The sequence below is a fragment of the Capricornis sumatraensis genome, chromosome 1 (genome assembly GCF_032405125.1).
Source record: "Capricornis sumatraensis isolate serow.1 chromosome 1, serow.2, whole genome shotgun sequence".
NCBI lineage: Eukaryota > Metazoa > Chordata > Mammalia > Artiodactyla > Bovidae > Capricornis > Capricornis sumatraensis.
Genome location: NC_091069.1, coordinates 240,140,429 through 240,166,523, shown reverse-complemented (window position 1 = coordinate 240,166,523; position 26,095 = coordinate 240,140,429). Strand labels below are relative to the sequence as shown.

Genomic DNA, 26,095 nt, shown 5'->3' with positions numbered 1-26,095 from the left:
CTGTAGGAGGGAGACAGACTGGGCATTTGGCTGCCTCTCCTGGAGGTACCTGAACCGGAGTAAATGAGGGCCTATGGAAAGAGGAGGAAAGGCCCCCAGGTGCAAAAGGTGGCTGAGTGTTCAGTGGGTGCTTATTAAATGCCAAATAAATTTAATGAGCTGGCTTCACCCATGTGGCTGCTGTTGGCTCTAAGCCAGAGCTCTAGAAACCAGGTTAACTCTTTGAGTCCCCAGCTCCTGGGCTGTTGCCCTCAGGTTCCTGACAGGACTTCAGTGGCCCAGAGACAGGGGGCCTTGTCTGGAAGGACATTCCTGTCTTAATCATTGATACCCAAGAAGTAGAGAGATGTTAAACTGTTTTTCCTGAAATACCTTTCTCAAGAAGTAAGTAGCCTGTGATCGATGGTTTTTTTTTTTTCTCTTAGAGATACATATTAGGCTGTGACTGTGTTTTTAAGGACAAATCTTGAAATGTGGTAAAACCTCCAAACAGAAGGTTGAATGAAGAGCCTCCTCAGACTCGGTGCTTTTCCCCCCAGGCTTGTTGCCCACCCTGGGGCTCCCCGTCTTGGATTCTTCCTCTAACCTTGGCTGGGTACCCATGACCTCCATTCTTTCATGGAAAAAGACATCCACCCATTTTCCTGGCCTTGGTCCCAAGAAGCAGGTGGAGCGAAGTGTTTCTAGTGCCCGTCCACCTTTCCTGGTAGATCTGGTCTAGGAACCTGCCCAGTGCTTAGCCTGTCATACCAATAGCTTCGGCTGTCACTCACGTGTCCCCCACGTCCACCACTCTACATCCAGTCTTGCAGCTCTGTTTCTATTCTGAGTTTTCAGACTGACTTCTAGGCACCCGTATGTTTCATCCATGCATTCAAAGTCTAAAACCACGTGTGCAAACTTCCTGGACAATCAAGTTTCCTTCTGAAAGTGTATCACGTAGTTAATAGTACCACTTGATTCTGGAAATCTTGACATTAATTCAGATTCCTCTGGTCCTTCCTTCATTCCTCATCTTTAATTGCTCACCAAGTGCTGTCAGATTTTCCTTTGAAATTTCTCTTGCTTTTTCTGCTGTTGTCGCTGTGAGGCTCTGGCTAAAAACTGTTATCTTGCACCTTAATTACTGCAACAACCTCAGAGCTGTTTTCTCAGCCTCCAGCCCCTTCCTCCTAACAATGAATGGAAGTGGTGAGGGCTGCCAGCCAAATGAACTCCCCGATGTCTTGTTCTTAGCACATCCCTCCCCTGCTGCTGGCACAGTGGTCAGCTCTGTGTGTCCAGTGGCAGCAATCGGATGCCTTTGATGGTAGTCAAGGCCCTCCCGCTAGTGTATCAGCAGTGTTCCACCTTGGACCTGACTTCCTTCCACACTCTCCTCACTCATGCAACAGCAGGTATCACTCTGAGCTATGCTGTGTGACACTCCAAGCTTGTCCCTCATCAGTGAAGGACCAAGTGACCTGTCCTTTTTGGTCTCTGACTCTGAGACTGGCATCCACAGTCTTCTGCCTTTTCTGGTTTCTGCCACACTTTTGGCTCATTTCCAGTTGTGGGCTCCTGACTCTAGACTCTCCAGCCCCGCTCCCCAGTTAGTTCGTGTCTCAGTGACCTGAGAGCTCCACGAGCTTTGTTTCCCTTGTGGCTCCTACGGTCCCTGGCACAGCTGGGTGATGGGTTAGCACTGAGAAAATGAGTGATCAACATCCTGAGGCAGAGGACTAGCTGAGGTCCCTCCCAGGAACCCCTTAACAGCTTCCTTCTTGTGCTTAGATATCTGGACTAAATTTAGGTGAATTACGAGTATGGCAAAGTCTGCCTTGGCTCTAGAATGGGAAAGGAGGGGCAGCCTTCCACCTTCCCCATGGCTCCATCAGATCTGCTGGGACACAAGATATCAAAGACTGAAAACAGCCTAATTAATACACTAGCTTTCTGGACCCTGCTGTGGGATTCCAGGAATCTTCCACCAGCAGGAAGGCACTGGGCTCTTCCTGGCACCCCTGAAGCCTCTGTCATGGGACCCACAAAATGTTCATGGTACCATTTTTGTACTTTCTGAATGTGCAAGAGGATTGGATGGCAGCATTCCATCTTCTCCTTCCACTGTTAATACCCAAATGTTACCGACTGTTTAGAACTGGCCCTTTCCCAGCCTACGCTCTCCTGTCCTGGGACCCTGGCACTTGCAAACATGTCAAGCTAACTTTTAGATACACCCCACAATCTGCCAGCATCCCCCCAATTTGTCCCAGCCTCTTTCCTTTTGAGAGCATCCTGATCTCCTGATCCAGAGTGTCCAGCCATAGCCAGCAATTTCTTGTGCTTCATGGACTGCTCTGTACCATGTAGGAAGGCTCTGGATAGTGGCTGAGTCATTTTCCCCCAAACTTAATATCTTTAAACTTTCCCTGGTGGCTCAGAGGTTAAAGCGTCTGCCTCCAATGCGGGAGACCTGGGTTCGATCCCTGGGTTGGGAAGATCCCCTGGAGAAGGAAATGGCAATCCACTCCAGTATTCTTGCCTGGAGAATCCCACGGACGGAGAAGCCTAGTAGGTTACAGTCCACAGGGTCGCAAAGAGTCAGACACGACTGAGTGACTTCACCTAATATCTTTACAGCCTTGGTTCATGTGTAAGATTTTGCAGATCTCCTGGGACTATGGTCCTTTAAAGCTTTAGCCATCCAGGCTGTGACCCTAGTCATAGCTTAAATGAATTTTGAGAGCAAAGAACAAACATATCTGCAAATCATACCTTCAATAGAAATTAGCAAACTAGAAGATCATAAAATTGAAGAGTTTTCTCTCTTTCTTGGCACCATCAATCAGTTTAGATCTGTGCATACCATTTTTGTGCCAAAGTTATATGTTAAAAATAATGAAAATAACCAGAAACTATAAAATATTATAAATATTGCAATATTAACGCTAATAATAATGAGAAGCATTGAACGGAGCATTATAAAATGTCTTACATTATAGAGCTATATTACATCTGATATTATTGTAACTGCCGTTAATAATATTTCCCCAACACTCACAATCTGAGAACATTTTCTGAGCCCTGTCTCCAAATGTTTGGCTGTGCCCGACTCTGCAGCTGACGTGAATTCCTTGTTCACTGTCTGGTGATTCATTGCACTAAATACCATTTCCCTGATAATTAAAAACTGCTCACTGGCAAGTGGGAGCAGGAACAGGCTGATGCAGGATTTATGCAGAAACAGAAAATGAGCCAAAAGACAAATGACCTGTTCTGCATAGCTGAAGGCATTTCCCCCCCCTCGTCTCCTTCTGGGACTAGAAAAAGGGTAGTGATGCAGGAGAGAGGTCTGGTGGGATGTGTCATCCAGGGATGCAGGGAGAGCCTTTAGAGCACATGTTCAGCCAAATGGTTCTCCAGACGTAGGAACAGAGACCGGCTCAGCAGAGGAGTCCAGCCAGGGCCATTCCTAGGCTGACTGTATCAAACCCTTGTCATCGCAAAAGAACTGGGTTTGAATCCATTTTAGACTTCTGATTTCAGTTTTCCTGCCTCAGTCTAATAACGATACCCTCAGTTTCAGGGAAAACAAAGACTGATTCCTACCCTGCACAGGTGCAGGATGTTCTAAACTGACATTACATCAGCTCTCCTAGCCTGCGTGCTCTCCTTGGTTTCTTGTGAAAAACTGGCGATGACCAAAGCCCATGCCTGGCCCAGAGCAGCAGTTGAGACGTTGTGTGCATGCACGCACACACACACACTCATACATGGATATACATTCGTTTGCTCACACACACACGCCATATATACACGCACTCATATACATGCACACAGACACACACACACCTTAATTCCACATGCCAGTGAGGTAGCACACCTGCTCATGAATAAACCGGACAGTGATTAGAAGGTGAACTTTCTCCCATGAAGGTACACTTGCCCGGACATCATTGGCCTGAATGAATCCTGGCACCATTAAGAGATGAAACTCTCCCTTCTGGGAATAGTTCCTTCCCAGAACTGATCAGGGCCAATATCTGTGGAGCTCATTAACTCAGAATCCTCTCTCATTCATCCTTACATATGTCTTTACTTGCAAACCATTCATTACAGCACATTCTCGATTGTTTAATTAGTTTTCGTGGAAGAGTTCCTGTAGGACAGCTTAGCACACATCATTTAAAAGCCCTTAATCCAAAATAACAAGGTGGTATTTTTAAAGTAACTAATATAACCTTAACACTGTCCACCCCCACCACCCCAGCTTCCTACCTCCCCATACACTTCCTAGAACAATTTACTGGTAGTAATCATGCGTGTTTCAGCTTGTGAGCCCTCCCTGTACACCCGGCACCATGTTAGATCTGTCACTTGCAATGTGGTCTTTAATATTACAGCTGCCCCGGGAAGAAGGTGTTTCTCCTCCTTCAGCAGAAGAAAAAAATAATAGAAGAGATGTATGTGGTCTTGCTGCAAAATGCCCAGTTAGTGGGAGGCTTCAGAGTTCTGACCTCACCTTGGGATCCCCGCCTCTGGCCTTTCAGCCTTCTCTCATCTCAGTCCAGAACTGGGGAGAAGTCACAGGTTGTCGACACTGGCCTGCCACCCCTTTAGCATTTTGAGTGGGTCTTTTGCCACGGCCTTGTCTCCAGGGCCCAGCCCTCCAGCACACAGGGGCCAACTTCCGCCTAAAGCATCTGTGTTTCTTCACCTGAGCACCTCTCTGGCCCTGAACCCCTCCAGCCCAGGTGCACAGCAGGCAGAGTAGGCCTCAGCCAATGACTGACGGGAGTTGTGTGGCGCCACTCCAGCTCACGCCACCCTAGCTGCCTCTGAAGCTTGTGATCTCAGATGTTCCTTGGGGTGGGGAGTTAAGCCTGTCAGTTACCCACAGCCCATGGCGGTAAGTGCCTTGAGGGCACACTTTTCTTAGGCTGCCTTTCCGACCGACCTTACTGGCCGCTAACTTGCAGGCACTTCTTGGGATCACCTCCCAGATAATTCCAGTGGGGATCACCACCTACTTGCTTTCACAGTCTTAAGTTGTTGCTTCTGAAGAAACCTCAAGTGAGACTGCATGAACATGCTGGTCTGGATTGTTAGGCGTCCATGTGGTTTCCCTCATTCTTGCTCTTTACTTGTTCTCCAGACCAAAGGAGAAAGAGATGAGCTTCTAGTTCTATTTTCCCCTTTGTCCACTGCTATTAAAGTAAAATTTCCATTCTCTCTCCACCCCTGCCCCAGGGATTAAGACATTCTATCATAAAGATGAGGATTTTCTTTGTTCAAAGTTTAATCAATAGATTCCAGAGTCAACACTGTCATCCCCAAGTTTTCAAAGAGCATCTTAGATTGATGTCTGGCACCCTTGGAGTGCTTTTATTTCTTGACTGGGAATAATCCAAATTTCAGAAAAAGTAATGCCTCTGGGCGGGGTACCTGGCTTTAAAAACATTTACACTTGGAGTTCTTGGCGGCATCTTCCTTCTCCATCTGGATTAAACTCTGGCCTGACCTGTTGACTAGGGCAACATTCATTTGGGGTCACCGTAGCGCCACCAGAACTTTTTGGATGGGAAATGTCATTATGTGATAATTTATAATATATAAATTATCATTATATATGTATATATATTCATACACATATAAATTGTGTTTCCAAGGCTGGGAGTTGCTGAGAAGGAGCTGCAGTGGGGAGTGTGTGCTGAGAGGGCAAAGCTCAGGGAACCTAAGGTTACCTTAACCGCAGCCACAGCACGAGGGCTTTTCCCCACCTGCCTGTCCTGATGACCTGCCTCTTTTAAGAACCAGACAGCAACAGCGGGAAGGGAAAACAACTACTCTTCACAAGGCTGCGATGCCAGACTGTTCTGTTCAGCCTTTGGAGCCCACCTCCCATCTCACCACCCCCAGGAAATCCCTTTCCATGCTTGCCTAATGATACGTCCAACATGGTGAAAAATGACGCTGTGATGAATCCATTTGTTTCTTGGGTTCCATTTCCTGGTTTTGTCCCCTCTCTTCCACTTCTCGAATGTATTTTTTCTGCAGTGACAATTCTCTATTTTGTCCCCGTGTGCACCTATTTATCTTGCCACTGTAAACATCAGTGACAAAGTCCATATTCCTTTATGTATTTCTCATTCACCATTTTATTCACTTTTCATACTTCACTGTGTCTGAAGGCATGGGGGTTCAATTACCATTTCTTCTTTCATTCCACCTCATTTATTCTGTGTAGACTTTACAATTTTCCCTCTCAGTATTTTCTATGCTCTTCTCTTCACGTTTTCTGTTCTGGTTACTGGCTTGGCACTCCTATCTTGAGGTTTTTCTAATAGCCATTTCTTTTTTGTTGTTTTTAATCCATCCTCATACCTCTTGCAGCCCTGGACACAGCTGTCAGTTATAACCTTAACGGTGGCCTCCACTCAGGAAAGTTGTCAAGTTGATAAATATTGATATCTGCCCTGCCATTTTACCACCACTTTTCTGCTAATGCATTTGGTTGGCATCAATCAGCTTCTTTGCCTTCTACGAGTGCCTGGTGTGGGAACTGGTCCCGATCTGTCACTTATAAGTAATCTGCTCCACATTTCATCAAGAGCTCAAACACAGAAAATATGGAGGAGAAGTAGAGGACAGAGAACCAGGCTAGCATGGCCCAGAGGGAAGGGAGACAGGGAGGTCCAACAAGGAAAAGTGAGGCAGCTGGACGTGTAGGAGAGATGCCCCAACCCAGCCAGACCATTACTGCTGGGGACACGAGCCAGTGCTTAATGACTGCTGTGTCCTCTTCGGGATGTTAACCCTGCTTATCTCCTCCAAAAAGGCTCCCCAGGGATGAAGATCTACATTGACCCCTTCACTTACGAGGACCCCAACGAAGCTGTCCGGGAGTTTGCCAAGGAGATTGATGTCTCTTTTGTGAAAATCGAAGAGGTCATCGGAGCAGGTATGGCTCTTCCCGCCCCTCCTTTCTGCCCTCTTGGTGTCTAGACATCCTCTTTCACCACTCTGGGTGATGTCTATCATCTTTCTCCCCAAAAGGTGCATCTAAGCCATCTATAATATGTGTCTAAGGATCTTCTGGGGACCTTGTTCATGGTGTCCAAGCTTATTTGGTATTGTGGAGAAGTCAACTCTGGCTTTAAAAGATTCAGAAATAGCTCTAGAAATGGAACACCAAATGTAAATAAAGAGAGAGAAATAGGGTGGTAAGTTGAGAAATGCACTTCTCTTTTTAGAAGCTGAACTTAGTATCCCAAGCACTGACTCCAATATCTCCATGGCTTTGGGCCAAACTTGATTCCCACACTTTCAGTTTTCCTTTTCTGATATACATGGATTTGGAGACCGACTATGATGAACTAAAGAAGGACCACTATTTCCAGAAGAAAATTCACCCATATCCATATTTTATACAAAAGATCCATGATATGGATGGTAATATAAGACAGACTTCCCTCCCAAGAAATGCATGTTCTCATCTACATTGGAGTACAAACCCAGGCCAGCAGAGAATAACTATCTGAGAGGCTGTTAGAAAATTCTACCTAAAGGCTGGTCTAGCATTTTCATCTTCCTCTAACAGATCAATAGTTGAGTCAGTTGGATAATGGATCCAGCCTTATTGATATGAATGAGGAAAATATCCCCAAATATCATTCCTTTGGAAATAATCTCTTTGGTGCCCCCTCTGTGGTCTTTTCTGAATCTTCTTAAGAGATGCGTTTGCTTTGTGTCCTCTTTCCTACCTTTGGTTCCTTATACAACATTCTTTGTCTTCGCTTCTTCTTTAAATTGGATGAGACATTGTTCGGGCTCTCTTCACTCATATGCAGTGTACTCCCATAGCTCCTGTGTCTGGAAGTGCTTTTTTTCATGTCAATATTTGGAGAGCTGTGGGGTTGCCTCTTCCAATATTTTAAGCTCCATAAAATATGTTTAGTCAAAGTCTTCCAGACAGCCACTCCATATATTATCTTTAGGGGGAAAGTCACCCTCCTCCCATTCACTGCCTCTCTTAATGCACTGAGGGGTCAAAAAGCCATCTGTGAAACTGGAAGTCACGTTTGAAAGCTTGCCCCATTAAGTCACGTTCTCCTGCTCTGATTTCCCTCTTAAAGAGCTCCAACCTCATGGCATCCCTGTGGTGGGTGCTGGACCCTCCCTGTAGGACACATGACCCTCTTTCTACCAACCTCTCACATGTTCCAGCCAGCTGACCATAATCTGATCCACATGAATCTGTACGTATTTCCCATTGACTTTCATTAAATATGTTACTGAACCACGACTTTCACTTCTGTGCAGATAATTTTCTCTTCCCCCTTAGATACCGACAGACCTAAGGATCATGCCTTAGAAGGCTGGATCCCAGATAAGCTGGATGACTTGAAGGCACTCAGATTTCTCCAGTAAACCTGAAAGTGAAAGCTTTGATCTCGTACCCTGCTCCTCTGTGTTGTTCATTATTGTTATGTCATGTGAAAATGGTGCTAGTGATTTTAATGTTATTTATGTCGAGTGCTTAGTGCAATGCATTCTGGACTGCATTTCATCCCAGAGAGCCCATGTCAGCCCCCCTCCCATCTTTGTCAGGGGAGGAGTAAAGAGCCTTCTCACTTTATGATCCTGCTAGGGAGGTGCAGCTTGGAGTGAGCTCACCAACTGCTGGATGCCTATAAAGGGACAATCCATGGCCCACCTTCACCTTCTACCTCTGGGTAGCCTTTGCTGATGCTGTAATGTTTGTGCATTCTGCTCAGAGAAGACTTAGTCCTTGCCATGGCTTACCTGGTCCTGGGGAGGGATGGATATGCAGAGCAGTTTAGAAGATGCCCAACAGCTTGGGATAAAGTCTTCTGTCCAGTTGCTGCTGACTGCCTTCTACCTGATACCCATCTGCTTGCAATTCAGTAATCGCACAGCTCATCCCTGTGGATGTGAATTCACTATGTGGAACTTGATGCAGTTTCATCAGGAGACACTCCTGGCTGGAGTCAGTCTCTCTCTATCCTCCAATTCTTCCTCTCTGTCACCACTCCTGCTTTTCCACTCCTTGCCTCACTGAGCTGGACTTCACTTTATGCTAAAAGAGCTGGTGTGAGTTGAGTTTTTTAAAAAAGAATTTTGTAAGGTAACATTTGTAGTGTAGTTGGCAATGTTTCCCTTAGCCACCTGGCAGATTCAGCTCAGGGGCCCAAATCTGGGTTCCAAAATGGTAATACATGAGAAGAATCAGAAGTCCTTTCCCCTTCCTTCATTCTGTTCCTTTCTCCTTCCCTCAAAATGCTCTTATTAAATAGTTTTTGCTTGTGCTTGAGTCCCAGAGATGAACAGACACTCTCCTGCCCCAGAAGTCTGACAATTTTGTTGAGAAACAGGCCAGTAACATGATCACTGTTCCACACATCCCACAACACAGGCAAATGCGAAGTTTGGGGCCAACAGAGAGCAGCATCCAGCTCCTTGTTCTGGGAGGGACTAGGGAGATCAAGAGGACTTTGCAAAGAAGGTCACCTTTGGCCTGAGCTTTTAAGGTTGAAAACTAGTAGGAAAAGTAAGTTTGGAGGAAACGCATGAGAGAACGAGGCAGAAGAGGAAAATTGAATAACTTCAGGAGGGAAATGACCATGGCCTGGCAGCAGTGGTGTGCTGAGCCAGTTTGTGCTACTGCCAGTTGGTGCATCGTTTTGCAGCCCTGTGTGTGGTGACATCTTGGTAGTCTGACGTCAGCCATGGGAGGAGTATTTACACCATGACAATTGGCAAATGCTACAAATCAAAGCTTTTGTTTCTTCACTTCCTGGAGAGCTGATAGTTTAGCACACCCCAGGCCTTCCAGAATGTGCAAGATAATTTCAAAGAGGTTGCAGAGGAACTGGCCCATTTCCGCTGCATATAGATCCAGAGGAGAGGGCTGTGTTTGTTGCAGGAGGGATTAGATAGAGAATTCTAAAAGATCCTCATTCATTAAACATTGATTCCATGCCTGAAACTGTGCTGGATGCTGAAAAGCACACTCAGTGCCTCATAATCCTGGCTGATTTGTTAACACAAAGTCCTGCTCTGCAGGAGGAGGGGATGGGACTGAGAGGTAAGACGGAGGGTCAGAGAACCCGCAGCCCTAGAGGCAGCAGGAAGAGAGGCTTGATGGCCAAAGGAAGAATGCAGGAAAGAAGCACCTGGGGGGCCCCTAAGAACTTTGGGCTGCTGGATGGGCTGATTCTCTGTGTGGCACACTCTGAGAACGAGGCTGAGAGAAGGCTCCTACAGAGGGGATCCCTGAGGGTAGGTGACTTAATCAAGCATTAAGTCTGGAATCTAGTGATCAGGATGTTGGGTATGGATTTTATCCTATATAAAACAGTGAGTGAGTAGGGTAGGGTAGGCAATAGAAATGAGGTGGGAGAAGAACCTGATGAACCTGTGTTGATTGAACTTGAAAGGGTGATGGGAAGGGTTTGTAAGAATTCAGAGGTACGTAGACAGGTTATGGGGCTGGGAAACATGGAGTAGGTTTGAGGTGGTCAATGCTAGAATCAAGTGTGGTAAGGAAGGCTGCTCTGCAGCAAGTAAACCAACCTAAACCAAAAAGTACCCAAACACGGTGAATGGGGGGTGGCCAGTGGGCTTGATGGCTGGAGCTGATGGGGAAACATGGCATGGAGGTTGTGGGCAGAAGTGTTGGCCATCAGGTTAAACACCTTAAAGGGAAAAGGGGGCTGCCTGGCTACCAGGGTATGGGGACTTGTGGTTGTGCTTGCCAGTAAAGGCCAATGGAGTACAATCTAAAAACTTTGGGGTTGAAGAATTGCACCAACCTCCAAAGTTTCTTCTACCATTGTTGAGGATAATGAACAAAAAAATAAAAATAGCTGTGAGCCAGATGTGACACCAACCAAGAGGACTGAATTACACTTGACCCTTGAACAACACAGGGGTTAGGGGCACAGACCTCTCTGTATGGTTGAAAATTGATGTGTATAACTTGACAGCCAGCCCTCTATATCCATGAGTCCACATCCCTGGACTCAACCAACCATGGATTGTGTAGTACTATAGTGCCTATTTATTGAACGAAGTCTCCGTGCTAGTGAGCCTGTGCAATTCAAACTCTTGATGTTTATCAAGAGTCAACTATATAATTAGTTCATTTATCATTATGTAATGTTTGCTTTGTTGTTGTTTAGCCATTCAGTTGTTTCCAACCCTTTTGTAACCCTGTGGATTATAGTCCGCCAGGTTCCTCTGTCCATGGGATTTCCAAGGCAAGAATACTAGAGTGGGTTGCCATTTCCTTCTCCAGGAGATCTTCCCAACTCAGGGGTCCAACCTGTGTCTCCTGCATTGGCAGGAGGATTCTTTACCATTGAACCACCAGGGAAGCCCCAGTATTTGTTTACTGCCCCTCGTTTATCACCATGCTCAAAGTTCCATGGGAGTAATGAAACTTGAGTGCTTCTGTTAGTCCCATGCCTGGCCTGCTGTGGCACTAAGGTGCTCAGTTAAAAATGTCCTTGGAGGAAAAGCATAATAGAGATATGAGTTTTAAGAACTGGGTATAGTTTGGAAGCATGCAGAGAAACCAGAAAGAGGTCACATGAGATGTGAGTCATTCAGTGCTCTGAAAGGAGACTAGTGGAATGAGGAAGACTGATCCTTCCTCTTTTCCTTGCAGTGATGGGAATTATTGAAGTCCTTTTAGAGAGGGCATCTGCTATCTTTGGAGAGTGTCAACTCTTTGAAACCATGAATCTGACTCATAGGAATCACTCACAGGTCAGCTTCAATTGACCTGTGGAGTTCTGATCCACTGCTTGATTCTGATCAGTTTGTGCTGTAGACATGCCCAGAAGATAAACTAAGGCTTCCATGTATACTTGGGCCCTAAAGCGTGAATGGTGTTCCTGGGTTGTACAGTGTGCAACCTGCATAACTGTATGTAGCAACCCTGAACACAACAGTGAAAATATAGGTAAAGGTGTCACCAGAAGGGATCATCGAAGGGGAGGCATGCCCATTGTATTTTAATTAATAACTCCCCCCCCCCCACTTACTCCAGCAGATGCTGACCCAGCATTTCCACAGATGGCTTAGTTGGGAGGGCTGGATTAGGAGAGTTGGGGAGAGGGAGCCTGTGGTGTATACAGATAGGATGGGGCCAGCAAAGGAGACCCATCTCTTCTTTTTGAGGAAGAGAATGGGTTTCTTGGTGATGATTTGGTAGAAAATACCAATACTGGATAGGAGTCACAGCAAGAAGGGTTTCTAGATTACAGTTGAGTCACTCAGTCCTGTCTGACTCTTTGCAACCCCATAAACTGCAGGACGCCAGGCGTTTCTGTCCATCAACAACTCCCAGAGCTTACTCAGACTCATGTCCATTGAATCAGTGATGCCATTCAACCATCTCATCCTCTGTCATCCCCTTCACCTCCCCCCTTCAGTCTTTCCCAGGATCAGGGTCTTTTCCAATGAGTCAGTCCTTCCAATCAGATGGCCAAAATATTGGAGCTTCAGCTTCAGCATCAATCCTTCTAATGAATATTCAGGACTTATTTCATATAGGATTGACTGGTTGGATTCCCTTGCAGTCCAAGGGACTCTTAAGAGTCTTCTCCAACACTACAGTTCAATTCTTCAGTGCTCAGCTTTCTTTATAGTCCAATTCTCCCATCCATACATGACTACTGGAAAAACCATGGCTTTGGCTATAGGGTTTCTAGAGGAGCAGAGTAAATAGATGTTGTCAGTAATGATAATTAATATAGCTGACATGCGCTAAACACTCACCATGTGCATGCTTCATTCAGCCCTCATAATGACCCTGTTGGCCCTGTGAGTTAGTGTGTGTGTGTGTGTGTGTGTGTGAGTGTGTGTGCACATGCACACACACGCACACAAGCACTCGTGCATTTACATATGCATTTGTAAACTGGTAAGGACGGTGGCTCATATGTTAAAGAATCTGCCTACAATGCAGGAGACCCAGGTTTGATCCTTGGGTTGGGAAGATCCCCTGGAGAAGGAAATGACTACCCATGCCAATATTATTGCCTGAAGAATTCCATGGACCGAGGATCCTGGCGGGCTACAGTCCATGGGATTGCAAGGAGTCGAACACGACTTGAGCGACTAACACTTTCACTTCTCTTTTCAAGGATATCAATATTCAGTGAACAATTTTGTCAAAGGCCATGTTGAGTTAATAGTAGGGCAAAAATGGAAACCCAGATATGACTGACCTTAATCCAGTGAATGTAACTCCCACACTACCTTCCACTTCTGTCACTGTCCTGGAAAAGAGCAGCTAAGTATGCAGAGACATTGCTTCTGATGTTAGACTCTATCTAGCAGTTTGGAATACCCAAGCCACTTGACTGGGAATCGCAGTACTGTCCTAGAATTCAGTGTGCCCATATGGTGATGCCACAAAGAAGCCCCTCATTCCCTAGGAAGAGCATCTTTTTCCTAGAATACCTTTGTCCTGCTCTCTATTTTAATATAATCCGTTATTGACTTAAGAAGGCTAACAATGAGTGCCACAATATTTAGCATTTTTAGTTGTATGTGCTTGCTTATGTTAAGTACTTCCCTGGTGGTTCAGATGATAAATGGTCTGCCTGCAATGCAGGAGACCTGGGTTCAATCTAAAAATAATAATATCTAGGTATATGGTTGTCTAAATGACTATAAGAAACTATGAGAAAAGAGAAAACTAGATTTACTCTCACCATTTAGGTATTAGGTATTGTGGGCATCATGGCTACTAATTAGAGTCATCTAATTTGCCAACTCCAGTAGCCTAGTAATGGGTACCAGGGGGAACTCTGCTGAGAAGGAGAAATGGGATTGTGATCAATTAGTAATGTCTGTCCTGAATATAGGATCAGGAGGTGGTGGAATGCCTGCCATGATTTCACTATCCCTAGGAGAAGGCAATGGCACCCCACTTCAGTACTCTTACCGGGAAAATCCCATGGATTGGAGGAGCCTGGTAGGCTGCAGTCCATGGGGTCACAAAGAGTTGGACACAACTGAGCAACTTCACTTTCACTTTTCACTTTCATGAATTGGAGAAGGAAATGGCAACCCACTCCAGTGTTCTTGCCTGGAGAATCCCAGGGACAGAGGAGCCTGGTGGGCTGCCGTCTATGGGGTCTCACAAGTTGGACATGACTGAAGCGACTTAGCAGCAGCAGCAGCAGCAGCAGCAGCAGTTTAGCCATAACCTATCTTACACAGGCTAGTATCATAAAACTTGCTCTAAGTCATATTTTTAAACCTAGTTTAAATTAATTCTGTAAAACTTTCTTTTCTGGTGGAAGCTTGAATTAGTTACGCGAAGCTCTACTTCCCTTTTTCCCTCCCTGAGGCAGTTAGTGACTTCAAAATGCTGAAGAAAAGAGAGCAATTGTGTGCGGATCCGAGCAGCACATAGCCAACAGCTAGTGCTTGAAATACCTGCTGGCAGGTTGGATGTTTCATTTCCAAAAATTGAAAATTCTTTCCCTCTGATTTTATATATAATAGTTGAAGCATTTAATACTGCTAAACCATTTTTTTTCCCTCTATTCCTCATTTTGTCAAGGAAGATAGGGAAGAGGACCTGGCAAGGAGCTGAAATTTGTAGGGAATCATTTCAGCAGCTGTCTGGGAGGGCAGTGACAGGAACTGGCAAAATGACCCTCAGCAGACAGCTTTGAGGGCTGCAGTTCTCAAACTAGAGCCAAGCATCAGAATCAGCTGGAGGCAAGTTAACACCCAAGTCACTGGGCCCTGCCTACTGAGCTTCTGATCTAGGTGGGTAGAGGTTGGGCTCCAAAGCTGCTTTTTCTAATAGGTTTCCAGGTGATGCTGGTGCTGTTGGGCAGGAACCACATTTTGAGAACCACTGCTAAGAGCCACTGGCCCTAAACTGGCCTGAAGCTGAATTTGGGTCCTAGCCAAGAGGAGATTTGGTTCTAGGAGAGGATCCAAGGTCAGCTGCAAAGACCTGTGCCATCATAGTTCAGCTAGATCAAAATTAGGTTGGCTGCCATACTGTCAGTCAAGGAGCAGCATAGAAAGAATTAACCATAACCACTACTCAGTCAGTTCCTATAAGTATCTGTTTTAAATATAATTCTGTGCACTTCCCTGGCAGTCCAGTGACTAGGACTCAGCACTTTTATTGCCATGAGCCAGGTTCAATCCCTGGTTGGGGAACTAAGAGCCCTCAAGCCACACATAAGGGCCAAAATTAAAATTATATGTATATCTATGTGTGTGTGTATATACAGGCTTCCCTGGTGGCTCAGTGGTAAAGAATCCACTTGCTAATGGAGGAGACGTGGTTTCTATCTCTGGGTCCAGAAGATCCCCTGGAGAAGGAAATGGCAACCCTCTCCAGTGTTCTTGCCTGGGAAATCCCATGGACAGAGGACCTGGTGGGCTACAGCCCATGTCTAACAAGGAGTCAGACATGACTTAGCGACTAAACAACAACAATGTGTGTGTGTATGTGTGTGTGTGTGTGTGTGTGTATAATGCTAATACTGAATTTGTTGAAAACAGATTTTAGGGGTTAAGAATTTTTCTTAAAAATATGGAAAATGGATGGCTAAAATTTGGAGCTCGTGTGAAAGGAAGCTTTTTAGAGTTCATGTGATGTGTCTGTGTGCTCAGTCATGTTTAGAATTCAGATCATGGTGAATCAAAGCACCACAAACCTCAAGTTCTGGCCCTAATGGCAGGAAAGGTGTCCAAAAATAGTTCCCTGAACATAGTACATGAACCTGAGGTCAAAGACCACAGGTGACAGCAGTCAGATTGTAAGTGACGGATGGCCTTAATTTTCTGTTTATTACTAAAAATGGTGCAACTCCAGTTCCCTACGAGCCTGTGGGGGTGCTAGAGGGGCCAGAACCCACAGACTTTAGTGCACAGGGCTTACCTGGAGACACTGTCCATGCCCAGATACCTGGCAGGGGGACTTCTCACCACCCTTGGCAAGATGCCCTACTTGTCTTGGCTGCAGAAACCCTTCTCTCTTCCATTCTCCACTCCCCACCCCTGGTTCGTCTTTTTAAAATCACCATCCAGCTGTATCTTCAATAGTCTGGAGTTTGCAATGCACTTTCTCATAGACCCTACACCTGGGAAGGCCCCACAGTTAATCAGTTCTTTTTGTCCAACAGAGCTGAGAAATCTGAGGCTGAACAAGGGAACCACCTTGCCTGAAGTCCAGTGGTGGTGCCAGGCTGAGAGGGTGGGGAGGTGGTGTAGACTCCAGTTTCTTTCTCCAGAGTTTCTCCTTTTGGCCAGAGTTTGCCCCAGCTGCTCTGGGGGCCACTTACTTACATGGTGGAGGACAGCCTCTGAGTGAGAACTGTGGATGAAGTGACTTCCTTTGCAGTTCGTGGTTTGAAAACCTCTGGGCTTGGAGAATATGAAGTCATTCCTTTGTCAGACACCAGAAAGGAGCTATTTTTACAGAACCATAATCCTTTAAATCACTGCTTTTCAGTGATTATGGAGCAAATTTCCCAAGAGCATATAGCGCTGCTATGTAGTAACCATACAGAACCCATCTCTCCCTATCCAAGGAGAGCACTTTCTTAAAAACACTATTTTTTTTATATAGCAGTTTTAGGTTCACAGAAAAATAGAGTGGAAGGTACAGAGAGGTCTCATATAACCTCTGCCCCCACACATACACAGTCTCTCCCATTGTCAACATCCCCAGGCAGAGAGCTCCACTTGTTACAAGTGAGAAACCTACACTGATACATCATTATCCCCAAGGTCCTTAGTGCAGGTTCACTCTTGATGCTATGGGTTTAGACAGATTTATAATGATAGGCAGCCCACCCCCCGTTTAATTTCTTACAGAGGAATTTCACTGCCTGAAAAATCCTCTCACATTTTTACTTTATAATTTCAAAAAACTATATGAAGAGACCCCCTATAGAGGATATAATTTAGAGCTAAAGTGTTAGGAGCGCTACACCTGAAGACCAGTCAGCCACAAAGGTTAAACAACGACACGACATTTGTCAATTAGGAAAGGAATGTACGTGGCCCACCCTGTTCCATGTAGATGGGACTTCGCGATGCCGCACCTTCATCCACGTCTTCCTTCCTTCTCTTCTTCTTCCTCCCTGGTCACAGCTACAAAGCCCACTCAGTGTGTCAGGCCCTGTGCAGTGAGAGGCAGCTTATATGCAAGCACTGCTTTCCAAAGAATTCAAAGGTGTAGGGATGAATTCCAGGTACTCCAGGGCCTTTGACAGTTCCCTGATCTGTTTCAATATGCTTGGGTGGTTTTGACCCATGGCTCTCAACTTTGGCTGCTCCTCAGACCCACCTGGGCAGCCAGGCCTGACTTTGTGGACCTGTGACCTGTGCACAGGCCCACTTGCTCAACAGGGCCCATGCTCAGTTTAATGCTCTGCCACCACCGTCTTAAAATTCTTAGTAAATTTTGAACAGTGAGTCCTGCATTTTCATTTTGCACCAGGCCCTGCAAATTATGTAGCTGATCCTGTGGGCTACTTTTAAATATGTCCATGCCCAGGCTGCACCCAGACCAACTAATCAGAGTTCCTGCAGGTGGGATCCAGGCCCCTGTGCTTTGTAAGCTCTCTGGGGGGTTGCTGTGGGTTACATCCTTGAATAAAACAGAAGTCCTCAACTATGGGGTTTATGTGTATGTTGTGGGGAACAATAAATTCACCCAGGGTGCTTTTACAGACTCCCAGACTGATGTGTAGAAATTGATAAATATTCTGATTCCTAAATATTCTAATCTTACCTAACAAGCCAGGCAAGAGCTTTCCATAAGTATGCCATTTGTCTAGAAGATAGTCCCACTGTGTTTGCTGTTCCCTTGTTCCTGCGTCATTGTGACAGTAACTGCATTTGAATGGTTAGGACCCGCACGCTTGGGGCACAGTGGTCCCTGCGTGGGACTTCCCCCCAGCTCTCTTCCCGGTGGCACTGCTAACTGAATACACCTTCTGAGAGGTGATGTGACAGGAAAAGGGATGAACTATGGACAGCATCCCTAACTCTGCCTCACTGCTGTGGCGTGTGAGGCATGTTTTCCTTGTGCCTCAGTTTGTTTATTAGTAAAATGGGCATAATAATAACCAACTCATAAACGGGTTGTGAGAATTAATGAGATAAAACATGCAAAGAGCCCAGCACTGTGCCTTGCATATAGGCGGTCAAAACATATCGGTGTACTATCTCCCCCAAGAAGAAATATTAGCATGTTTTCCCCTCACTCTGAAATGTGTCGTTTTACTAAAAGAAAATAGAACTCATTAGTACAATCATAAGAAAGAAATACTGATATTCTTCAATTAGTATACTTATTAAAAATGCATATATATTCATTCAGTTCATAGCTATTGAATACCTGCTAGGTCAAGGTGTCAGAGAATTGACTGCATATATATCTATGCACAGGCACCCATGTATATACTTACAAACCTTGTCTCCTAAGTCTCCTGCGTCTTTACCACTAGCAGGCTTTTTACCACTAGTGCCACCTCGAAAGCCCTTGATCAAAGTGGAAAGTGTAAAAAAATTAGAATAAGCATGAGGAGGAGGAGAAGAAAGAGAAAGTGCAACTAAATAAAACCCGGTGAACAGGAGGGGGCTTCTCATGCCCTTGGACAATCCTGAATCCAACAAGAAAAAAATTACCTCTTCTTTTTGGTAAAAACTCAGCTAAAGAAAAACCACAGAGTTTTAGTTCCAAGAGCCCTCACACCTCACTGTTGACCTTGATACAAAAGACAGTCTCTCTACTTCTACTGGGGAATCGCACATGACTTCAGTTACAGCTCAGCTGGTAAAGAATCGCTGCATGCAATGCAGGAGACCTGGGTTCAATCCCTGGCTCGGGAAGATCCCCTGAAGAAGGGAAAAGCTACCCACTCCAGTATTCTAGCCTGGAGAATTCCATGGACTGTATAGTCCATGGGGTTGCAAAGAGTTGGACACAACTGAGCAACTTTCACGTTCACATATATACACAGCCATATATACAATATATGCAAACATGTATATAGACACACATGTATATGCATGCACAGACACATATATGTATACATACATGTGCATACATGTAAATATATACATATGCAAGCACACACATATATGACAGGTAGTTATTATTCAATACTTTTCTGTAAATTTTACTCAAACTGAAAAATCAATGCTTATTGTAACAATTTAAACAACAGAAAAGCAACTTTAGAAAAGCAAATTAAGTTTTCTAATCCATACTCTCCCATTCCTCTTGCCACCATTCCAGTGTAACCAATTTTTTAAACAATTTGAAATTGAAAATAAATTTGCTATGGATTTTTTCTATACTGTTTTTTGGCATACACACACAGATCTCAACCTGGGCATGTTCTACAGGCCACATTCTTAACTTTCTCTTCTTTTCTGTCTCACTTAGCAATATAATGTGGACATCTTTTGAAGTCAGTGTATCTCACTCATCTATTAGTCTTCAGTAGCTCATAGCATTCTGCAGTATGGAGGTTCTTTTTAACTATTCCCCTGGTTATGGCCATATGGTGTTTAACATTAAAGGAGATGCTGCAATAAACAGTCTTTTATAAAAATGTTAATACTGGTACTTCTACTTATTTTGGATAGGACAGAGATAGAGCCTCCAGCAGTTTGTAACCCAAGGATGGGCAAAGCCAAACAAGTAATAATAAATGTGATACCCCAACTTCTATTGCATGCCTACCACATACCAGGCAATGCAGTGGGTGCAAGGTGCAGACGTGAATGGGACTTGGTCTGACCTCAAACAGTATGATCATGTATCAAAACCAGTATTACATATGCTGTCTATCCTAAGTTCATGTTGAAATCTTCCTAATGGTGCTTAAGACAACCTCTACTCCAGCCTTAGAGTCTTAAAAAGTCCCATTGACTCTGGAGCAGCTTTCCATCCAAAGTCCTTTCATGTAGCTTCCTTCCAATCCATGCAGCAGAAAATACAAAAAAAGTCCCATCTAAATAACAGATGTTAACTTGCTTTCATAATTCGGCCAGTAATTTATCTGATTGCTCAGTTTGCTCCATCATCGTCTTCCAGAAGCTGAAAGTGACAAAGAAATTTCTCCTGGCAGAAAGACGTGTTTCTCCTATCAGGCCTTTGACACCCATCTTTGTGATGCACTCACAAGTAGATTCTAAACTGCTTCGCATAACAGCACTGAAGTTACAAAACCAAGTTAAATCATAACTTTTGAAAGCACGTGAACAAGATTCAACAGATTTTTTAAGCAGCTGTGAAATAGTGTCACCAGAATTGTTTTTACTCCTGGTGATTTTACTACAGAAATGTTTAAATGCTGCAGAACCCATGGAGGTGTGCTGCTCATGTCTACTCGAAAAAGCCACTTTCTGTTCAGCTGCCAGGAGTGCAGGTAGCTGCCAGCTTCCCACCGCAGTGCCTTCAGGATCTACCTTAGCTTTCCCGCAGAGCCCAACTCTTTCTGGCAAAACCCCAGCCAGTGACAGAGCACAGTGGGATGCTAGGGTAGGTCTTTTGGGGATGGGCGCTCTTTGTTCTGGAGCTCTTCATTGCGTTGGATGAGACTGTCAGGTCTGCACTGCAGTTTGGACCTCTCCTGCATTGTGATCTGGGGCTTGGGCCATCCTGCTTCCTCTCCCCTTTATCCTGCACAGAGTCTGCTAACTTCCCTTCCTAACTCCTCAGTGTCTGCTTTTCAGGGACCCAATAGACATAAACACTTTCCGGGCAATGTAGGAACATAAACACTATACATCTCATTCAGAGGACTGGAGGACCTGAACATGTCCCTAGCCCCTGAACATTCTTATACTAGGCTCTGCTAAAAATGAATTATGTTTCTGCCACAGTGAAACTGACCATTTCATCTCAATTGTTCAGCTGGGATACAAATGAAAATCTAAACGTGAGGAAAAATAAACCCATATAGAGTCTGAAATTTCACTTCAGTTACCCAAGCTGTCTAAAATCCAAGGTAAAGAATGTGTTTGGGTATTTCTTCTGTGTTTGCCATGAACTGCTAAGAGCCAGGCCGTCACAGTTATAATGAGAGGTCACTCTTTCCTTTTTGCCGCTTTAATCACTGTTCCACTTGGAGCACCATTGTTCCTGGTAAGCTGCCTCCCCTCATGGCAGCACAGGATGAGGAGAAAGCGGGTTATAATTGCATTCTTTTTGCAGGAGAGTTTGGAGAGGTGTACAAGGGGCGTTTGAAACTTCCAGGCAAGAGGGAAATCTATGTGGCCATTAAGACGCTGAAGGCTGGGTACTCAGAGAAGCAGCGACGGGACTTTCTGAGCGAGGCGAGCATCATGGGGCAGTTTGACCATCCCAACATCATCCGCCTGGAGGGTGTGGTCACCAAGAGCCGGCCGGTCATGATCATCACGGAGTTCATGGAGAATGGCGCTTTGGATTCTTTTCTCAGGGTAAGAACTGCTCAGCTTACCTTTACCCTTCAGAGTAAAAGCACAGATGATGCTGGTGCTGGTGGGAGCTGGGGGACCATGGTGGGCTGGGAAGAAGCGTCCACGTGAGGACCACCTGCCACTTAGGAATCCCTGACGAAATACAGATAGGCATTGGAGGTGTTAGCAAGGTTAACAGATTTGTTGCTAAAAAGAAAGAACAAAGCAGAGCCCCTGGACCCCTCCGTAGAAGGATGGCACAGAGCCAGGCCTCGATGAGTAAGAATGAATAGAGGACAGAGGATGGCCATCGGCATCCGTATGAATCATGGAGATTGAAGAGACTCCCAGCTGCTATGCTGTCCTGCGTGATTCATGCAGACATCAGTGGCCATCTCTGCCTTTTCCCCAGCACAGCCGCCATTCCATTCAGCTCTCTTCATTTGCAGTTCAGAAATAAAACACATTACCCTTATCTGATGCCTGGGCCACCTGGCCTCTGAGGAGGTGCTTCTGGGCAGGACACAGGAACAGTGTGTCACAAGTGACCACAAGTCTTTTCTGGGGTTGGTGGAGAACTGTGGCTCCCACCCAGCCTGGAGCAGGGATAGAGGCCCCAAAGGCCGATGGCCGAGAGATCTATAAAGGACCATTGTCAGAATGCCCAAATGCAGCCACAATAGAGGCACTTTCATTTCTATGGGGCATCTCAGAGCTACTCAGAGAGGCCTTGTATGAGTGTGGGCATAGTGCTTATGTCTGGGGGATAGAAGCTGTCTAACCACAGGCCATGGAGGAAGGCCTGCCTCAGACCAAAGGCTTAGCTGGGGAGTCTGGGAGCAAGAGGGTACAGGGGCAAGGCCTTCTGAGCAAGGGCTTCAGGGTAATACCAAGTAGCTGGCTATGCATGTCACCAAAGCTACCGAACAGTAGCTATGGCTGCAGATCAAAGGACTAGTCATTGAAACATTCACCAGGTGACTGCTCTGACCATGCCCTGTGCTGGGAACAGGGTCTATACTGATGAGAGAGAGATTGCTTTAATGCCATGGAACAAATCACCCCAAACTTCAATGACTTAGCACAATAGCAATTTAGTTTGCTCATAAGTCTGTAATTTGGGAACCTCTCTGTTCCATGTGCTGTCAGCAGGGGCACCTCAAGGGCTAAGATCTGGAATCGCCCAGAGACTCATTTACTCATCTGTCTCATAATGGATGCTGGGTGTCAGCTGACATCTCTCCACCTGGCCATCTCTGGCTTCCTCACAGCAAGCTGGGTCCTCAGAACAAGCATCCTGAGCACAGAAGGTAGAAGCTGTATCAGTTCTGTAACCTAGCCTGAACAGTCACATAGCATCCTTCAGTCATGGTGATGAGCCCACACAGATTCATGAAGAGGAAGCACTCCCCACATTTTGATGGGTACTGCAACCTGATGTCTTCTTGCACATAAGGGATGGGAAGTCCTGCTATGTCCATCATAGAGAATACAACCTGCAGAGATGCCCCTGCCCCTCGGGACCTTCATGCCCAAAGCTTCCAGTAATGATCTGTCTGGACTGTACTTTTTGTTTCTATGCATGAAGCACAGAGGTGTCACATATGTGATGACGGGCTTCTCTGGTGGCTCAGATGGTAAAGAATCTGCCTGCAATGCAAGAGACTTGGGTTCCATCCCTGGGTTGGGAAAATCCCCTGGAGAAGGAAATGGAAACCCACTGCAGTATTCTTGCCTGGAGAATTCCATGGATGGAGGAGCCTGGCAGGCTCCAATCCCTGGGGTGACTTTTTGTTTCCACACATGAAGGACAGAGGTATCACATGTGGTAGAACTGAAACCTTCTTGAGAAAGCCAGGGATGGCTTCAAAGAGGAGAGAGAACTTCTCCAATATTGAAGAAAGAGGAATTTGCCAGACAGCAGATAGGCTGACAGAACAGTAGAGCTGTGTATTTAGAGGCTGAAGTCAGGGTGGTCTGTTCAGTAATCTGTCAGCAGTTGCATGGTGGCTCTGAAGCCCAGAAGTAGAGTTTAGGGGCTTCCCTGTGGACAGGAAGCTGAGGACTTGTCTAGAAGCTGCACTTATACGTACTGAAGCTTCCTTTGCAGGGGGAGCACACACTTTATGCTCGTCTAGGTCGATAGGCAGTAGTGGCTTTTGTTTGGCAGGTTGAGGGGCAGATGATTTAGGTGATGGGGCCCATGTCCTTTGCATGGTACAGTCTCCTTGAGGGTGTGGGATATACTTTGTATAACCCTAGCACCTAGCACAGTGAGCACCGAGTAGAGGGTAGTGGAATAAAAGACCATTTCTGGAGCAAAAGCAGTTGGGTGTGGCAGGATTGATGGAGCATCCTGAGTGTACACGGATCTCTTGTCCTTGTCACCAGACCTCTTGTGTCACAGTGGGGCATGGACCATGCTCCCCTGGGGGCATTTCTTCATGATCAGATTGCTCATGCAGACAGTCAAATAAACATGAACAGGTGGTAATGTTAGAAGAAGTATCTTCTGGAACCAGCCTCCAGACCCATTCAGGAGTCATTTATTTCCTGCAAGTCACCTGCCTGTGCTTCTCAGAGACTCTCAACACAGCCTGGGAACTGAGATGAGATCCTCTCCCGAGAACATGCAGGGGGGCAAAGCGATTCATGCTCAGGAGCCTGCAAAAAGTCAGAACTCTGCTCTGCTCTGCACATGCATATTTCCATTTGGGGGGCACAGGACATGGGGGCAAGTTGGATGCCAGTTATTTTTCATGATGATGCAGCCTAGGCAGTGAGAGAAAAGCCTGAGGTGAGAGAGGAGCACAGGGAAATGGAGGGAAAAGATGGCAGAAAGGGAGCGGCCAGAGCAGACAGCGCCAGGAGGGGAAGGAAATGAAGCATGACCAACTCCCCACGCGGTGTAGAGGCAGGTAATCTATAAATCTAATTTCAGCCTTACTACCAGACCCTGGAGCATAGCAGCATTAATTGATGTATCTGCTGCTTGATAAAATTGAAAAGTGGGTCATCAGTTCAGTTCTGCAGGGTCCATCTTCTGGGAGGTAGTATAATTTTAGGATCGCCATTCAGAGAAGAAAGGAAAAGGGTCCGACTTCAATTTGTGCACTTGTTCTCTCCTCCTCCAACCCTACAAAGGGGCCCCTTCACACCAGACGTAGTAGCTTTGGATTGTGGCCATGCCTCCAGCTTGGTCTCAGAGCCTTTGGGCATCAAGGGTCCAGTGACGACATCAGACACTGCTTCTCACAGTCCACTCAGCGCTCCACTCTCATTGCAGAACTTAGAATCCTTCACATTATGGAGGGATTGGAAACATTGCTATTGTTTAACCATACATTCAGTAGGGTCATAATTATCCATATTTTTAAAAAATGTGCTATGGATTACGTAGCATGCCAATCTATAATTAAATATTTCCTTCTTGGCACTCAGATTTAGGGGATTCTATCTGATAGCTCTTCCATCATCTTAGACACAAGCGCTGAAGCCCTCCTCAATGCCTTATGCCCTAGCCAAGAAGGTTGGCCTGCTCTGTAAGGCCCTCTTGGCTAAAGCAAGGCTTTGTGGTTATTGCTGGTTCATTCACATATGGCTGTAACTGGGAAACTCTTAAAAGTCACTGAGCAACGTCAGTTGGGGGCATTTATCATTCATGGGATGCTCATTCATAGGCTGGAGCTAGATGACAGCAAGTCAGTTGTCAGGAAGAGAATCCCAGATTGCAAGTTCTGAGACCAAGGCCCTGCTTTGGACTCTGCTATGAGTCACCATGTGGCCTTGAGCAAGTCTGTTAACTCAATTTCCCAATCTATAAACTAAAGGCATTGAGCTGGATGGTCTTGAAAGGGCTCTTTCAGGTAAAAAAAATCTATGATTCATTCTCTTCAAACAAATCAAATAAGGCTTTCATTTCCTGAAGTGGGTTTGTCAATGAAAGTTGAAATACCTAAATCCTTCCTGTCTAATAAAAGGGCCAGCAAGTGGCTTCAGTGAATTTGCAGAAAAGCAATTTCAGCAGAAAGCATTTTGTGAAGGGAAGAAAGTTTAAATCACTTCACCCAGCCTGTATTTCTTCTATAAACTGTTTTTACCATGTGCTCAGCATGGAACCAGATCCTTTCCCAGAGTTCTAAGAAAACTGGGCTTTTTTTTTTTTTTTCTGTCTTGTTTATCTTTCTATGTTGATGTTCATTATCTCTGGAAGTTCTTTTGTGGAAGTTTATATCAATGAACTGAATATAAAACAGCTGGACATGTCAGAAAAACTTAATGTTCATATCTATAAGTTTTACCAAGATTATGAACTCAACTGGTGTGACTGTCTTATCATAGTATGTGATTTCCCTGCAGATCTTAAAGAAAAAGTATTTCAGAGTTAGCATCAGTTCAGTTCAGTTGCTCAGTCGTGTCTGATTCTTTGTAACCCCATGGACTGCAGCACGCCAGGCTTCCCTGTCCATCCCCAACTCCCGGAGCTTGCTCAAACTCATGTCCATCGAGTTGGTGATGCCATCCAACCATCTCATCCTTTGTTGTCCCCTCCTCCTCCTTTCAATCTTTCCCAGCATCAGGGTCTTTTCCAATGAGTCAGTTCTTCGCATCAGGTGGCCAAAGTATTGGAGTTTTAGCT

The 26,095-nt window shown here is 45.4% G+C and overlaps 1 protein-coding gene across 1 annotated transcript in view; it reads left to right on the top strand.

The window, feature by feature from the left end:
* The window catches only part of EPHB1 (EPH receptor B1), a 316,781-nt gene that overhangs the window by 232,544 nt on the left and 58,142 nt on the right, over positions 1-26,095 (top strand). The window contains exons 10-11 of the mRNA XM_068969291.1: positions 6,821-6,943; positions 21,230-21,477. Coding sequence (XP_068825392.1) covers positions 6,821-6,943; positions 21,230-21,477 — 371 coding nt within the window. The remainder of the gene's footprint in view (positions 1-6,820; positions 6,944-21,229; positions 21,478-26,095) is intronic.